Below are 16,146 nucleotides of genomic sequence, written 5' to 3'. Positions count from 1 at the left end.
TTTTAAATGTTTTCAATTGTCCTTTTTTATACCACATTTAGTTTTATAAGTAATTTCCAATCTTTTTTTGGAAACAGGCAGGGCATAAGTCACAGATAAATCATCCAATAGCCTGGTTTTCTGAACTGAATGAACCTTCTCCTAAAAGCAAGAGATTTATTTTCTCACTCAGGATTCCAACCAAAATAGTTACCTTAAAGCTACTTCCTGAAGGAGAACTCTGCTATGTTATTAAAAATTGAAGTGCTCGTGACATATAGTTATGAAAATATGTCCTGGCATCATGGAGTAACATAGAGCACTGATGGAAGTATGTTTTGTTATACAAGGAAAGCAAGACATAAATTCAGCAGTTGCTTTATTAAGTTCTGAAGCCACTTTATTGTTAGCTTTGAATGTTTGTCCGTAATTATTTGTGGTGATTGTCAGCTCAAACAGGAGACGATTCTTTCTGTGGGATGAGGTACATAGTATTATGATAACTGAAATAATTTTTATCAGTGTGTCATCCATCACAATCATAAGTGATTTTCACAACACCTAAAAATAAACAGTCTTTTTACTTTCAAGTGCTTTATTTATATTGAATCACAATATGCTAATCCCTTGAATTGGTATAGTGGTAGTAAAATCTCCAGAGATGTCATAGCACTCTGAGGCTTGTAATCTTCATGTCATCTCTCAGCTTTTTCATCCAGAAAAGGTGGGTGCTGGTATAGCTGATCTCTAAGGATCTTTCCAGTTCTATAATCCTTTAAGGGGAATAAGTACTTTAATTCTGCTTTTACAAATGGAGGAATGCAGTGCTATACCAATCAAACTATCAGATAATTATTTTCTAGAGCTAGAAAAAATAATATCAGAATTCATCTAGAAGAACAAAAGATCCAGAATATGAAGGGAACTAATGAAAAGAAATGCTAGGGAAGGTGGCCTAGCCCTACTAGATCTCAAATTGCATTATAAAATAGCAATCATCAAAACCACTTGCTACTGGCTAAAAAATTACAGGGGTAGACCAGTAGAATAGGTTAGGTACTTAAGACACAGAAGTCAATGAATATAGCAATCTACTGTTTGATAAACCCAAGGAACCCAGCTTCTGGGATAAGAACTCACTGTTTGACAAAAACTGCTGGGAAAACTGGATAACAGTATGGCCAAAACTGGGCATAGACCAATGCCTGACACCGTACACAAGAATAAAGTCCAAATGGATACATGGTCTACTTATAAAGACTATAAACAAATTAGGGGAGCCAGGAAAAGCATATTTTGGAGCGTATGGAGAATGGAGAAATTTTCGACCAAACAAGAGATAGAGAACATTATGAAGTACAAAATGGATAATTTTGATTACATTAAATTGAAAAGTTTTTGCACATACAAATGGAGGAATGGGCACAAAGAAAAGTGAAGATTAAATTATGTGTAAGTAAGAGTAGAGTAGGGAATAGGACCTGGGGTCTCCTCTCCCCATACCCAGTTTTCTAACCGTTGGTATGTCCTGCCTACTGTTTATATGTGTGCTGAAATTCACCTGACTAAGTACCACCCAACTCCTTTGGATTCCCTTTGGCTTCTGTGCAAGTTGAGCACTTAGATAAAAATGTGTTTTCTTGGCCTTTTGCTGAATGGGCAGAGATGGATCTGAAAATCCTGTACACCATGCAGGCTAATAAAAGAGCAATTGTTTTGCAGTCCCTTTGATGTGGAGGACGTGACCTCATCCACAGGCAACGGGAATAGGGCCTCAGCTCTCCAGAGGAGGATGTCCATATACAGCCAAGGCACTCCAGAAACCCCTACCTTCAAGGATCACTCATTTTTTGTAAGTTCAAGGTGGTCTCCTGGGTTGACTTAATTAATGAAAGCAAGGCAGTGCCCATGGCACATATTTGAAATGTTTGACAAACATTATAAGTGGCCTCTTTTCAACACTACCTCCCTGTGCCAGGCTTTTCCTTCCGTGCTGAGCCTCCCTCTCATTTCTCCCTTCCCTCTCTACCCCAGCAAGGGCTACATCATTCTTCCTGCTCACCAGGATCAAATATATATTTGAAATATATTTGTGCTCCCTCCTGTTCCATTCAACCCCTCCTCCCACCTTCCTATTACAGTGGCTCATAAACTTTGTATTTCCTTCTCTAATATTCCTCTAAAGTAGGGGTTCTTAATCTGGGCACTAATATTTCTCTAAAGTAGAAGTTCTTCATGTGAATGATTCAATGCAAACCTATTACCACTACTGGAATAACAAATTCAAAGCATATCCTGGCTTAAGGAGCTTTCATCTCCATATTTACAGGAGAGCAAAATGTTGATGAAAAATTGAATTACATTCCCTTATGGGAGAAGCTTAAGTTGGGGAGGTATGGTAGGGTTCTGTCTGATGAAAGAGAATGGTTTTCCTTTCTGCTGTTGTGTTTTAGTGAATTGTTTGCATGACTACTTATCCAACTAAGGGGATGCTGTTTACTCTGGAAAGTCCCATCTTTTTTTCAAACAGGTTTTAGCTTCTTTACAATCACAGTGCAATATCACATACTACTCATGTGTTTTCAGCCAACACTTTATTTTTGCCATAATAAATAATTACTTTTTAAGTATGAAAAAATAGAGGTTCTTTATAAATAAGTAAAATAGAGTTTCTTAACCTGGGCTCCAAAAGACTCCCAAAGGTGCCTGTGAACTTCAAAAAGTCGGAATTTGATTTCTTTTTCTAATATTTTAATAATTATATTTCTATATAATTGATTTCTTCAATAATCCTATGTGTTTTATTTTATGCACTTAAAAACATTGTTTTGAGATAGGATATAGAGGCCTTTCCAGACTGCCAAAGGAGTCTATGGCTCAGAAAAGGCTAAAAACCTCCTGCTCTAAAGTTCAGTTGTTTAGCTTGACCAAACAAAGCTTGCAACAAATAGAAGTGTGCTAACTCTGGTCCCTGTGGCTGACTAACTCCCCTTTCTGCTTTAACATCTGAAGAAATGGCTGCATCCTTCACCCCTCAAGCCCCGGAGGTTAGCAGTCCTGGGTGCCTTGCAAGATACATTCTTTGCCAAGCTTCAGCGTAGCCGCTCATTCAGTGACCTGCCTTCCCTCAGACTGAACCCCAGGGCAGTACTAGATCTTTATGTGAGTTTGGCTGGAGTGAAATTTGAAGTGCTTCCTTCAATTGGCGTGTCTACTGATAGAACCTTACAACTTGCACTTAATTTTGTTGACAAAATGCTGGAGAAAAATGGTTGGGTCTGGGCTATGGGGATTTTCTAGTTGGTGCAAAATTTACTCGCAGAGTACTGATGACACTACTGTACAGCCATCTGTCTTTCTTTCCCTTCCTGATAGATGATTCTTGAACCTATTTTTGTTGCCTTGTGATTTCCAGCACTTCTTTCCCTAGTGTAGCAAAGATGTGAGCAGTATGACAAAAATCAAAAGAAAGGACCCTCCTGTGTGACTCTAATCTTCAAAAGACCACTTGGGGAAATATAAGTAGGAGTCAATAAACAAGATGATTTTAAAATATATCTTCAAAACACTTTTGTTTCAGAAACATGAATAAAAATATTGCCAAACTCATATTGCAAAAATTATTCCCTTTGTAGATATATCAGTGAGGGGATATCACATTCCAATATGACAGACAAATAAGAATCAACAAAAAATGAAAATTCACCTTCATTAGGGACTCTTGCAAAGTAAAACCAAATGTGTGGGGTTGTTTTTTTAAGTCTAGAAGTCAAACCATTATTATCTGGCATTTTTCCCCAGCAAAATCAACAAAATTAATTTACGCCTGGTAGCTTGTCACTTTCTATAGACAGAAGACTTTGTGTGATTGAAAGAATTAACAAAGACCTAAGCCATTTTTTCCTGAAACTTGATTTTGTATATTTATTTAAAGAGTCTAGTATGTTAGCCTATTATGTTGTTAGTTCTCTAAAATAAATTCTTAGATATATTCTCAGGAATGGGTGTGTTTGTGTATATGTATTGTGTGTGTCTGTGTGCATTTCTATCTCTGAGGATCTCTAGTTTCCTTGTGTGTGTATCTCCTATACAATTATTGTCATTGACTTGCAAAGCCTCTCTTTGTCTGAAGATTACAGGATTTTTATCTGAGACTCATGTGTTGTGTTAGCATATCCTTAGTATTTATTGAACACTTTGTATGTGTGGAACTCTGTACGAATTAAATCCCGTAACAACATGCAAAAAGAGTTCCTGTCCTTGAAGAGTCTGCATCTTCATGGGGAAGGAGATGGTTCATGGGATAGACATGAAAAATCCATGCAGAGCCCAGAACAGCAGCATTTCAACAGAAAAATAATTAGTGACAGATGTGCCAAAATTGTATGTATGAGTGTGCTTGCATGTATACAAACAAACATGCTATAGATGAAGGTAGAGCATTGTTGTTGTGGATTTATCCTGGCAAGGTTTTTGTGTAAGGTGAGTTACCCATATTAACAAGTCGCCTGTTCCCTAACATTGATGACCTCAAGAGCAATGGAATCCTGAGGCTTGTCTCCTCTTTACTTGAAGAAGATACCTACTCATGTGAGCCTAGTACTGTGTGTGATGTACATGTGTGCAGCTGGTGGATGTGCAATAAATACTCTGTATTGGATTCTAAGGACTACTGTCTTCTGATTACAAACAGGCAATTAGGTCTGATTCTATTTAGCAAAGGAAGGCTATACTAGTATTTATATTCAAAGTATAATAGGTAGAGTCTCATCTGGGAGATTTGACCTACCATGGAATCTTTGTTGGAGTGCCTTCTATTTCGGTAAGACCTATGCAACATACATACGTATATGTGTGTATAAAAATCCATACATATGTATATGTGTGTATATATGTAAAATTCTTTGAACTGTTTCTGGTATGATCATCAAATTAATAATAAAAAAGGCAAGATGCTTATAATTTTCTGTACTATTAAGGATTAAAAAAGAAAATAAAGGAACTTTAAGTGGTAACTTTTGAAGCACATACATAGGAAGAAACTGCACTCATATGGAAAGAGGTTGAATAGATTTTCACCCCAGAATCTAAAGTGTTTTTCAAAACTGAGTTGCCAAGACACAGAGTTACTTTGATCTATGAGACAAGTTCTTTTGCAGAACAAAAGTATTCTGATTTCTTTCTGATTTCTTAATTTCCCCCACACACACATATATTTTCCTGCTGAACAATAAATTATGCCTCCAATTTTTTTTTTATTATTAAAAGTACTAACTTTGGATGCCTTATTTCCACAGTCTAATCTTCCCGATGACATCTTTGAAAATGGAATGGCAATTGAGGAAAAAAGGCCACTGTCACTCAGTTTTTGTGACTTGCCCAATGGGGACTGTGCCTCATCTTCTAAATCAAGTGGCTCCTCTACCAACATTGGTCAGTCGAATCCAGAAATTACTGTTACCCCAGCAGAGCATAACCTCAGCAGCACAGCCTCCCACACCACCCCTGCGGATGATACCGGTCCAGGCTCTCCCAGAAATTCCACAGTGGAAGCCCAGGATCCAAAGCTGCCGCTGGAACATACAGAGGAGGACCAGAAAGCCCCCATGGCTACTTCTGAAGTGTGCCAACAAATCCCAGGCCCGGCTGGTGACAGCCTGTTCCTGGAGAACGATGTTGCTGTGTCACTTCTACAAGATTCAGATGAGGTGTCTGAGCTTAAGCCGGTGGAACTGGACACCTTTGAAGGAAACATCACCAAACAGCTTGTCAAGAGGCTTACCTCCACAGAGGTACCAGTGATCCCTGAGAGGCACCAGTCTGAAGGCTCAGTCAGTGGAGAATCAGAAGGCTGTAGATCCTTCTTAGATGGGAGCTTAGAGGAAGCTTTTCAGGGGCTTTACCTAGCACTAGAACCCCATAAAGAACAATATAAAGAGTTCCAGGATTTGAATCAGGAGGTGATGCACCTAGATGATGTTCTCAAAGTAAGTACATTTTCAGAAAGTTTTGATGAGTTGGGAGGAGTGGAGTAGGGAAAAGGTCAAAAAGGTTGCACTTTTTTTTAGACTCTGGGGCTCTGGGTGCCCAACAGTCTGTTTAAAGTAACTTATCTTCAAGGCATTTTTTGCATGTGTGCCATAGTCATTGTTTTAGATCTTAAATCATTTATATTCCATTTGGTGGTGTGCCAAGAGCATTTAATTAACAATACTTTTTTTTTTTAAACTGAAGCCAATATAGTAACTTTTTAAGGAAAAAGGGCTTAAAACCTGGAATAGAGCTCTAGTTCTGCAGGTTCCATAGTCATTAGTTTCCCTAGGATGAAGTTATGGCACATTGATGGTCACAGTGGTAGTGAATCATCTCTGGGATTTATCAGGGAAACTGGGAATCTCATGGCCCCATTGAGCCTACCTTTATTCTGTGGGCAATGGGATCCTTTTTCCTATATACAGAACAATTTCTTAAGGGCTAAGAACTTCAAAATGGCACTCTCCAGACTAGCATGAAGCTGGGTGTCAGGTCCCCAAGAGCAGCGAGTCACAACTGGTGACCATGAAGCAATAGGGAAGTCCCAAGGGTGAGGCCCAGGAGAGGGGGATATCTTCACCATTCCCATAGTTGGTCCTGTGGTGTCCACAATAGGACAGTGGAGCCACTTGTGAAGTATCTGCTCCCCTCCCAGTACATGGGTTGAGTGAAAGACTTTATATGGGAAGTAACAAGCCAGAGTTTGTCCATGTCTAATGCATTTGCATTCTTCTGCATCTTTCTTGACATCTTGGCTTTGCCATCCAGGTTTATTTTACTCAATGGGAGAGACCTTATGATCTTTTTGTCAGGGAAAGAGTAATTCTTTGGACAGACTCACTTCATAGGTTTCATCATTCTTCACACAGAGATTTAGGAGATTAATAGCAACATGGATATCAAGGCAGGAAGGGCAACATCTCCCTGTGCATCACCATTTCAATGTTTATGTATCCCACTGGCATTCTTCAGCTATGTATTATATAATTATACATTCAGGGATTTTTCTGACAAGCTTGACTATTCCTCTTCTCTCTCTCACTGACCTGGTTTCAGAAATGAATTTATACCCAAGACAGCTGACCATATTATTCATCTCTGAGCCTTCACCTGCTCTGCTGCTCATAACAGATGTAATCAACTGTCTAGAGTGGTGACAGAAAAACAGGGAAGGCAGTCTTTCTCCTTGGGTTGATTTCCTGGGAATTCTATCTCAAAGCATTATCTGAGGACATGCATGCAAAGGTTACCTTGCCTGGAGACCTAACATAGCTAGACATTGGAATGAAAGCCATCATTCAGTACTCTTACCTTGCTTGCATCTTATAATGACAAAAGCCGAATTGGGCAATTGGTATGATTCTCCAAGAACTAAGATGTAAGTAGGGGAGAAAAGGGTTCACCTGAAAGAGAAATCAGGAATGATCTAATTGCTACCATTTTCATTTGGATTGATGAAAAACAACTTACCCACTTAGGAATCCCCAAATGTATAGCTTTATAAGTCTTTAAAAATGACTAGTGTTATTAGACAAATGAAGAGCCAACACATGAGTTACACAGTGGATAAAGAGCCAACCTTGAAGCCAGGAACATTTAACTTCAAATCCTTCTTCTGACTCATACTTGCATGTCCCTGAGCAAGTCACTTAACCTTTAAGCTGCAGAGAGGGTGCCAACCTGCATTGATAGAGTTTCCTCACCTGAGCATTCCCAGCAACATTAAGTTCAGGCTTTATTTCTAACTCAACGATATAGAATTCTAGATTGAGCACTGGAAGAGACATCAAGTCATTTAATCCAGCCCCACTCTGCTTGATGATGAGAAAACTGAAGACTAGAAAGGTTAAGTGACATGCCACGTCACAGATATGAAGTGGCAGAGCCCAAGACTGCAAGCCAGATCACCTAAGTCCTGTGTTGCTGGTGGAAGTGTTGTTTGTTTTTAAATGATGAGCTGAGATCCAGCATGAAGAATATTAAACTATTAGTAATTCTCTTAGTGAGCCAGAGCATACCCAATCCTTATCCGTAGCTATTGTCTAGGGCCAAAGAAGAACAAATCTTGACAAATTTCTTTGCTGAGTTTCTTAGTTTTGTTTGCTTTCTGTCTAACTGTTGCTATCAAGTAAAACTGTTGCTTTATTTAAAAAAACAAACAAATCTGCCAGAACTCTTTGATATATTGTACTACCTGGAATCTTTAGGCTCCTTAATGGTGCTGATGGCTGGTTCTGTAAAAGCAAGCCCAGAATCATATCATGTTGTGTCTGTACTGTTTTCTCCTTTTCTCCTGAGATATAATAGTGTAGGTCTGGGGCAAGTGGCTTTGAATCCAGCCTGAGTAAGACCAGATTAAGCTGGACAAAGCTTTCTCTTTTCTCCCCCTCACATCCTAGGATGCTTAACAGCTTGTGGAGCAGAAAATAAACGATGCTGCCTCTTGGATGGAGATCACTGAGGGTGAATGAGAGCGGCTCTGATCTAAGAGACTGAAAGACATTTCCCCATGTGCTTTGTGCTACCTTGGGTGTCAGAGACAGATCTCAGCAAGGACTTTTCCTGCCTTGTGTTGAGATATCTACGAACATTGCTACCTAACTGGATGGAGGACTTTTAGGTCTTTTTTCACTCACAGGACGTGCCTGCTCCCCCTTCGCTCCCCCAGCTCAACTCTCTTGAATATTTGGAAGATATTTGTAGTAGTTTTTGAAGAAGTTTTAATACCCCTCTCCTTTAATTCCTACTTGTTGACATTATCTAATTTTCCTTTCTTCTATTTATTGCCAGCTCTATGGTAATGAATTGTAGTTATGAATGCTCTCTGCTTTTGTATTAGATTTTGCTCTTACGATACCAGGGCTCAGTCAGGAGATTGACAGAACCTGGTCCTTCAGAAGGACAGATCTCCAGAGTGGGCAGGGCTTTTCTTTTCTTAGAGTCCACCCTCTTCATTTCCTTCACTGAGGTGGTGTCACAGAAAATTCAGGTGTCATAAAATTCAGGTGAAATTCAGTTAAGTCTTCTGAGAAATACAGAAAATGACCCAATAAGGAGCAAAATTTAAAGGGAGATGAGAAAATGTTATTCAAATGCCCAGGTTCTGTCTTTGGCCAGTGATGTCCTGTTCCCTGGAGATTAGGTTATTGGTTTGTATTCTGCACATACAACCTATAACCTCCTTGACTCAGCGGTTGCCTATTAAACCTCATTCCTCGGTTATATTTTAGGAGAAGGAAGAATAGTGAAGGGAGCAGCTTTGTTTCCCAAGACAGCTCAATTGTATTTCTTGAAGAATATGAAGATTTAAAATGCATATAAAATGCCAACAAAATAAAGGCTTGGGGTGGGGGGGAGAATCCAAACTGTTTTATCCTGAATTGGATAATATGAAGGTTTTTCAAAAGCATATAAAATGCCAACAAAAATAAAATAAAAATTTGGAACTGAAAATGTCATAACTTGAATTGGGTGCAGTGTGTTTGTTTTTCCCTTGAAAATATATAGTATGTATATTTTTTATGTTTTCATTGGTGCCTTCTGCCTTTTCAGTGCAAGCCAGCAGGAAGCCGCAGCCGGTCTTCCAGTTTAAGTCTTACAGTTGAGAGTGCTTTAGAAAGCTTTGATTTCCTGAACACCTCTGACTTTGATGAGGAGGAGGATGGTGAGGAGGTTTGTAATGTTGGAGGAGGTGCTGACTCAGTATTTTCAGACACTGAGACTGAGAAAAATAGGTAAGTCAGAAGCTAGTCGCAGTTCACCCTTCTCTCCTTACAGCATCTACATTCCGTAATTCTTTTTCACTAATTGCGGATCCTGGTGCACACATTACTCAAGGAAGATGATATTCACCATACAAATGGCTTATTGGTCTCTTGAGGTCCCTTAGAGCTGAGAATAAGTTTCTAGTATGGTTAAACCCATCTAAGTGATAAATGTCTGGGGTGGGTCCCAGCTGCCATTGTAAATTTCTCCTTCGGAGCCAGAGGAAACAAGATTAGAGGGATGTCTTTTTGTTTGAATTTCAGCATCTGCAAATTGTCCTCAAAGTGAAAAACTGGCAGTTAACTAATGAGACTTAAGTATTGTATCTTCCTTGACATAGGTTTGGACCTGGTTTTCCTTAACATGGATCTGATTACTAATTCTTTCTTTTGTTTTTGTCCTTTCCTCTGTCCCATTTAAGCCTTTGCATGGACTATGTTTGCCAATCAGAGTTACATGGGGTCAGCTTTATGCCCTATTATAGAAGTTGATTTTGGAATGGCTGCAGACCCTACTGTCCTCCCCACTCCCCATCCTAGTGTATTATAACATGGCCTTCTCTTGTCCCTTGTCTCTTTGTGGGAGGTTGGGGAAGATGCTGAGCTCTCAAGATGATCTTCACTGCATTTCTTGGTACAACTAGAGCTACATTTTAGCATTAGAGAATAGTGGGTATCTTGTGATTTCAGGGGGGGTAAAACATTGGAACATACCCAATTCCATCAATAACAGCCACGAGATCACAAGGCACTATCTCAGAGAAAGAGATGTAATTTTTAGCTACAATCTATGTTGGAAACATTTAATCTAAACAGATTTTCAAGTTACAACAAATTAAAACTATTCTTCAAGAAATCCAAATTGTAAGAGGGTTTTTGAAAATTATTTTCTTCTCCTTGGAATTTTTTTCTCTCATGTCTGAAATAGAACCTGAGAAGAAAAATACCACATGGAGATTGTAATTGAACCAATCTCAGGGTTACTCAAATTTAATCTAAAAAATTAAGAGTTTTCATTATAATGGTGAATATTTTTCTCTGCAAGTTATCCTCACACTGGATTTGAGCTGATTCTAAATTCTGATGTTTCTAATCTAGGGGAGACTTTAATACATTTCAGCAAGGAGTATTAGGGAAAAAGAGAAATATTTTCATCTAGAGAACACCCCATAAGGAAACTCCCTCTGCCACAGCAGATCATCATCATCATCATAGCACGTACAGAGCATTTTTAGGTTTGAAAGCACTTTTCATATGATATTGCATTTGTTCCTTACAACAGTCCTATGAGGTAAATGTTATTATTATCCCCATTTTACAGCTAGGGAAACTGAGACTCAGAGTCTCACAGCTAATAACTGACAGAGGAGAATATGAACTAAGACTTTCTGACTTCAGGTCCAGCACTCTCTCTACTAAGTCCCCCACTTTTCTGTAGCTATGTACTGCTCCTCTGCAGCTTCAGGTCTTAGAGAGTTAGTTCCCTAGGGCACTGACAGCTAAGTGACCATGGGTCACTCAACTACTATGTGTCAGACACAGGGCAAGAAGCCAGATTTTCTATTCCGTGGCATGCTCAATCCCAACAGTGCCTCTCTTTTTAAAATCACATATATTGAAAAAACAAATGAAGGGGACAATTTTTTTTTATTAACCTGAAATACAAACCAAAAAATATGGTAGCAAAAAAATGATCCAAAATGCATGGTTAAAATTCAAATGGTAGAGAAAGTAAGACCATTACTGAATTCAGGAAGATTAACAGAAGGGTCAGGGTCAAGTCTGGTCCAGGAAACTTTGAGATGGACCCCTGCATGCTTATCTCATGAAAGTGCTTGCTAAATCCCAAAGTGATACAAAAGGTTATAGTTAACATGCATTGACGCTGTGCCCAACTTAGCGTGCAAATGTTTGAGATTTAGTTTTATTTTGAGATTTTAGTGAAAGCCTATTGAGTGATATAATGGAAAATAGTGCTGGATTGGGAATGGGAAGACTGGTTCCAGTCTGAAACTGGATCTTTTTGGTGTGACCTGGGAAAAGTATTTGACTTCTGTGCTTCTATTTCTCCATCTATATCATGGGCATAGGGCTACCTATTTCACAGATTTATTAGGAGTAGTGGATTCTAGAACAGAAGTCCTTAACTTTTTTGTAACCTGGTCCCCTTTGGCAGTCTGGTAAAGCCTACAGACTCCTTCTCAGGATGTTTTTAAGTGTCTAAAATAAAATACACATGATTACAAAGAAAACCAATTATATCAAAATATAGTTATCAAATATTCTTTTAAAAAGTTCATGGACCCCAGGTTAAGAAATCCTGTGCTAGATATGTAAGTGCTTTTCTTTCTGAAAAACTTTAAATGCTCCACAAATTCAGGATATTATATGTTTTAACAAGCTTGAGCTAAGGATTTAACAATGAAAGGAGCACTGTGCAAAGAAACAGGGGATGGTAGTGTGAGACGTGTGTGTGTGTTTGTGTGTGTGTGTGTGTGTGTGTGTTGAGGGGGAGGGTCAAATTTAGGATGCCACTAGACATTTACACACTGCTTTCATTTTGGTCCAGAGTAGAACATTCAATTTCTCTCATTTCAGTAGCTTTTCCTCTTTTCATTCTTCAAGGAGCCGTTGATCTGTGGCCAGAAAAACAAAAACAAAAACAAGACTTGACAGATTATTTCTTAATAGCGTTGCTCTTGGGAAACCACAAGTCTAGAGGCCAGTTTAATCCCAGAAAATTTGGCAAATCACCCTGTCAACAGACCAAAGAAACCCAAGAAGTGCAAAATGAGAGCCTGTTATAAAGGCTTCTCAGTGAAAATCCTTTACAAAAGGCTTATTGTTCTTGAGGAACAAACATGGGGCTTTGCTCAGCCATTTGACTTCGGAATACTTGCCTTCCAGGCTGAGATGTGGGGTATTTGCTAAATGGTTTCTCCATTCTTCATGGCTCTTGACTGATAGGTTGCTGTTTCTAGAGGGGCCCCATGGTAGCCTTGTGAAGTTCACAAGCTGCTTGCCTTTAAAAACAAGTTATGAATGTTTCACCCACCCTCCTGCCTCAACAGTTACAGATCAATACACCCTGAAGCCAGGGGGCATCCTAGTGAAGCGCTGACAGAAGACACAGGAGTCGGCACCAGTGTAGCGGGAAGTCCTCTTCCTCTGACCACAGGAAATGAAAGCCTTGACATCACCATAGTTAGGCACCTGCAGTACTGCACCCACCTTATACAGGTAGGATTATTGTATGTTATCCCCTATCTATTCATACCACAGAGTGCTGATACACGAGGGAATCAGATGGGTTCAGTTGAATACAAGCTCCCTGAGGGAAGGGACTTTCATTTTTCTGTTTCCTGAGTACCTAGTACATGTAGGCAGCTAATGTTTATTAAATAAAAATCCCCCTTTTTTATTTATATATTTTTTAATTTAGCTAGTATAATGATTACTCATGAAGAAGGAAGGAACCTTGCTAGAGGTCAACTATCCTAACTTTTCTGGTATGCATGAGTAAGATCCCATACCTTCATGAGGCAGGGTAGTGGATAGAGCACTGGCCCTGGAGTCAGGAGGACCTGAGTTCAGACCCAGTCTCAGACATTTATCTTACTATCTCTGTGACCCTGAGCTAGTCACTTAACCCTGATAGCCTCCAAAAAAAAGATCCCATGACCTCCTTATATACTCCTTTTTGAAACATTCCTTATGGTACAGTCCCAGACAAAGAGAGCATTCACCCAAAGTACGGTAGATCATTAGCTCCAATCTCACAGTCACTCAGCAGTCTTAGAAGCTAGAGGCCTCTTAAAGGTAAGGAGGTGGTATTACTAAGATCAACTGAGGGTAAATCATGGCAATGTAGTGATGAATAAAAAGAAAATAACATTTTGAGAACAGTCATGTTCTCAGAAACTGAGGCTGAAATCCAAGAGCCTTCTCTTTAAATGACGTATTTATGTAAACATTGCATCGCTTCCCCATTGCCTTCACTTCCTAAATGCAGATTGGTTCCAGGAGCCAATATGAACCCTCTGGGGATGTGCACCCAAACAACCTCCTACTGATACGTGCACTGACTAACCTCTCCAGTGACCCATTCACCAACTCTGACTCCTATGGTTTTCATAGTTCCTTAATCCAAACGTTAGTTCTCCATCCTCCAGACAATCAAACTAAGCTTGCTGTGTCACCAACATCCAAGGAGCTGGCTTACCATCACACCGCCAATTACCAAGGTCAGGAAAATATCCAGACACTCTTATAACACAAGGCATAAATAGTCACTGATAAGACCCCCCCTGTCTTGGGGCAGCCCTCGAGGCAAACATCATTGAAAGAATAAACCCAGCCCTGAAACAGAACCTAATAACGTATGCCAATATGAATCAGCCATCTTCATTCAATAGTGACACAAGCAAAGAACTTGAGCTCCCAGATCAGAGGAAAGTCAAAGAACTGATCCATTATTTCCCCCAAAATCAATGTCATTTTTTAGCAGACTATGCTGTCACTTCTGGGCTGTCACGTAGTTACTATTTCTAGTAATAGATGAATGAATGAATGAAAGAAAAAGGATTTAAGTACCTATTATGTGCCAAGAACTATGATAAGCACTGAGGACAGAAATAAGAAAAGTGGGCGATGCTGGCTTTTGAGGACCTCAGACTCTAAGTAGGGGAGAATACACACATGCCAATGCATTTTCTCCCCATTTGAGGTATATTTCTAAAACATTTTTGACCATGAATGAACAGTTCAGAATTACCTTGGAGTACTGGGAGACTAAACTGCCTAGGGAAAATAGAAATTATTTTTAGAATGGAATGGAAACGCATTTATTATATGGTTTTTTGTGCCAAGCACTTTAGAACTTACTGAATCAGCACAGTCCTTAGGTGTTTGTATCTACTATCCATTTTTCCTGTGTCCTTTACAATTGTCCAGGGTATGGAATTACAAGAAGGGATCTGGAGACATAGTCAGGCCTTAGAAAGGCAGGCAAGAAATGGACAACCAGACTTGGAAGTGGGTTCCAATTGGCTGTTTCACTACTCCCTATCCTGCTTAGTTAGAACAGGAGCTTTGTTAGAATCTCAGAGTAGAAGAGGAAGCTGTGCAGAAACACAGGCAAATTTTGCCTAGGCTAAGGAGCAGGTGTGGACCTAGAGTAGTCATAGTCTCTCATTCCCCTCTCCCACAAATGAGACTATTTAAAATGGCCTCAGATGGCTTTTAAGGGTTATGATAATTTGGTCCCCAGTTAAGGTCTCTTGATATAGACAGATTCATTTGACCAGGATTCCAGCGTATCTGAAGAATATAAGTTGTCCCACAAACATTGTATTGAATTGGTAAGCCATGAGTACCAGAAAGCAGTTAAACAGGAAGTGTGCAAGATCCTTTTTCTGGTCAATATGAACCAGAGTTTTATTTATTCCTGACCATATTATTCTCACTGAGCATTTCTGTAAGACTCTGTTTTAATACTTTTTTAAACTATGCTCATTGAACCTAATACTGTATTGAGTAAATTCTTCTGGGAATTATCTACCTTTGAATAAAGAATTAATTCTTTCTGAAGACTAGGATATTTCTTCCTCCTAAAAAGAGGATAATTTCCTTCTAGAGACTCACTGGGCTCTCTGCATAGTGAGGGGGTTGAATGACTACCAGTACCCATGATGAAATCATAATTACAGCATTCATGGAGTGAGACTTTGAGATTGAGAAATCAGAGGAGGGCATTGGGAAAGTAGGTGAATGACTTTTTCAACGTCGCTCATCTCTAAATCCAATCAGAGTACAATCACACAGAAATGAAAATACAGCGATGGCAAACCATTAACATCTTGGTCTAGGGTGGTTAAGACATAGATTATTGCCACAGCATTTCTTTGTATAACAAATTCCACCATGTATTCTTGGTATCTTTTGCTTTTCATCAAAAAATTTTTCAGACCCCAAACACCTAGTGTACTTTCCAACTTGGCCCAAAAAAGTATATTAAAAATATGATTTTATAAATAATTGCATTATATTAATAATATCCTGATCACATTCTTCTCAGTGAAACTCAGGCCTAACTATCCTTGTAGATTAACTTTTTCTGCCATTATATTCACATCTATGCACAACCAATTCCCTCACAGATGGTAGATTTCAAAGAGCAAGTTAAAATTTACATGAGTAAGGAAAAAGAGAAATAGATGAAAGTCTCACTATTTTTCATTGAAGAGAAAAGCACAATTTTAAATAAAGTTGGGGGGAAAGTAAAATAACACTAACATCTACTAACATCAGTCTGTGTCTGACTACTTTAGAATGAGGAATCTTGCCCAAACTGATCAGGAATAAATGGGCA

The 16,146-nt window shown here is 39.1% G+C and overlaps 1 protein-coding gene across 6 annotated transcripts in view; it reads left to right on the top strand.

Moving 5' to 3' along the window:
• RIPOR2 (RHO family interacting cell polarization regulator 2) overlaps nt 1–16,146 on the top strand; it is a 262,117-nt gene that overhangs the window by 227,116 nt on the left and 18,855 nt on the right. For 4 of the 6 annotated variants that reach the window (XM_072603985.1, XM_072603982.1, XM_072603984.1 and 1 more), the window contains exons 12-15: nt 1,702–1,831; nt 5,277–5,966; nt 9,565–9,746; nt 12,848–13,016. In XM_072603985.1, the coding sequence (XP_072460086.1) occupies nt 1,702–1,831; nt 5,277–5,966; nt 9,565–9,746; nt 12,848–13,016 (1,171 nt within the window). Of the gene's footprint in view, nt 1–1,701; nt 1,832–2,991; nt 3,142–5,276; nt 5,967–8,411; nt 8,504–9,564; nt 9,747–12,847; nt 13,017–16,146 lie in introns of those variants that run through there. The other 2 variants (XM_072603988.1, XM_072603987.1) reach the window with 2 other exon arrangements.

The sequence above is a fragment of the Notamacropus eugenii genome, chromosome 4 (assembly GCF_028372415.1).
Source record: "Notamacropus eugenii isolate mMacEug1 chromosome 4, mMacEug1.pri_v2, whole genome shotgun sequence".
NCBI lineage: Eukaryota > Metazoa > Chordata > Mammalia > Diprotodontia > Macropodidae > Notamacropus > Notamacropus eugenii.
Note: the sequence above shows the minus strand (reverse complement) of the source record. Positions and strands in the feature narration are given on the sequence as shown.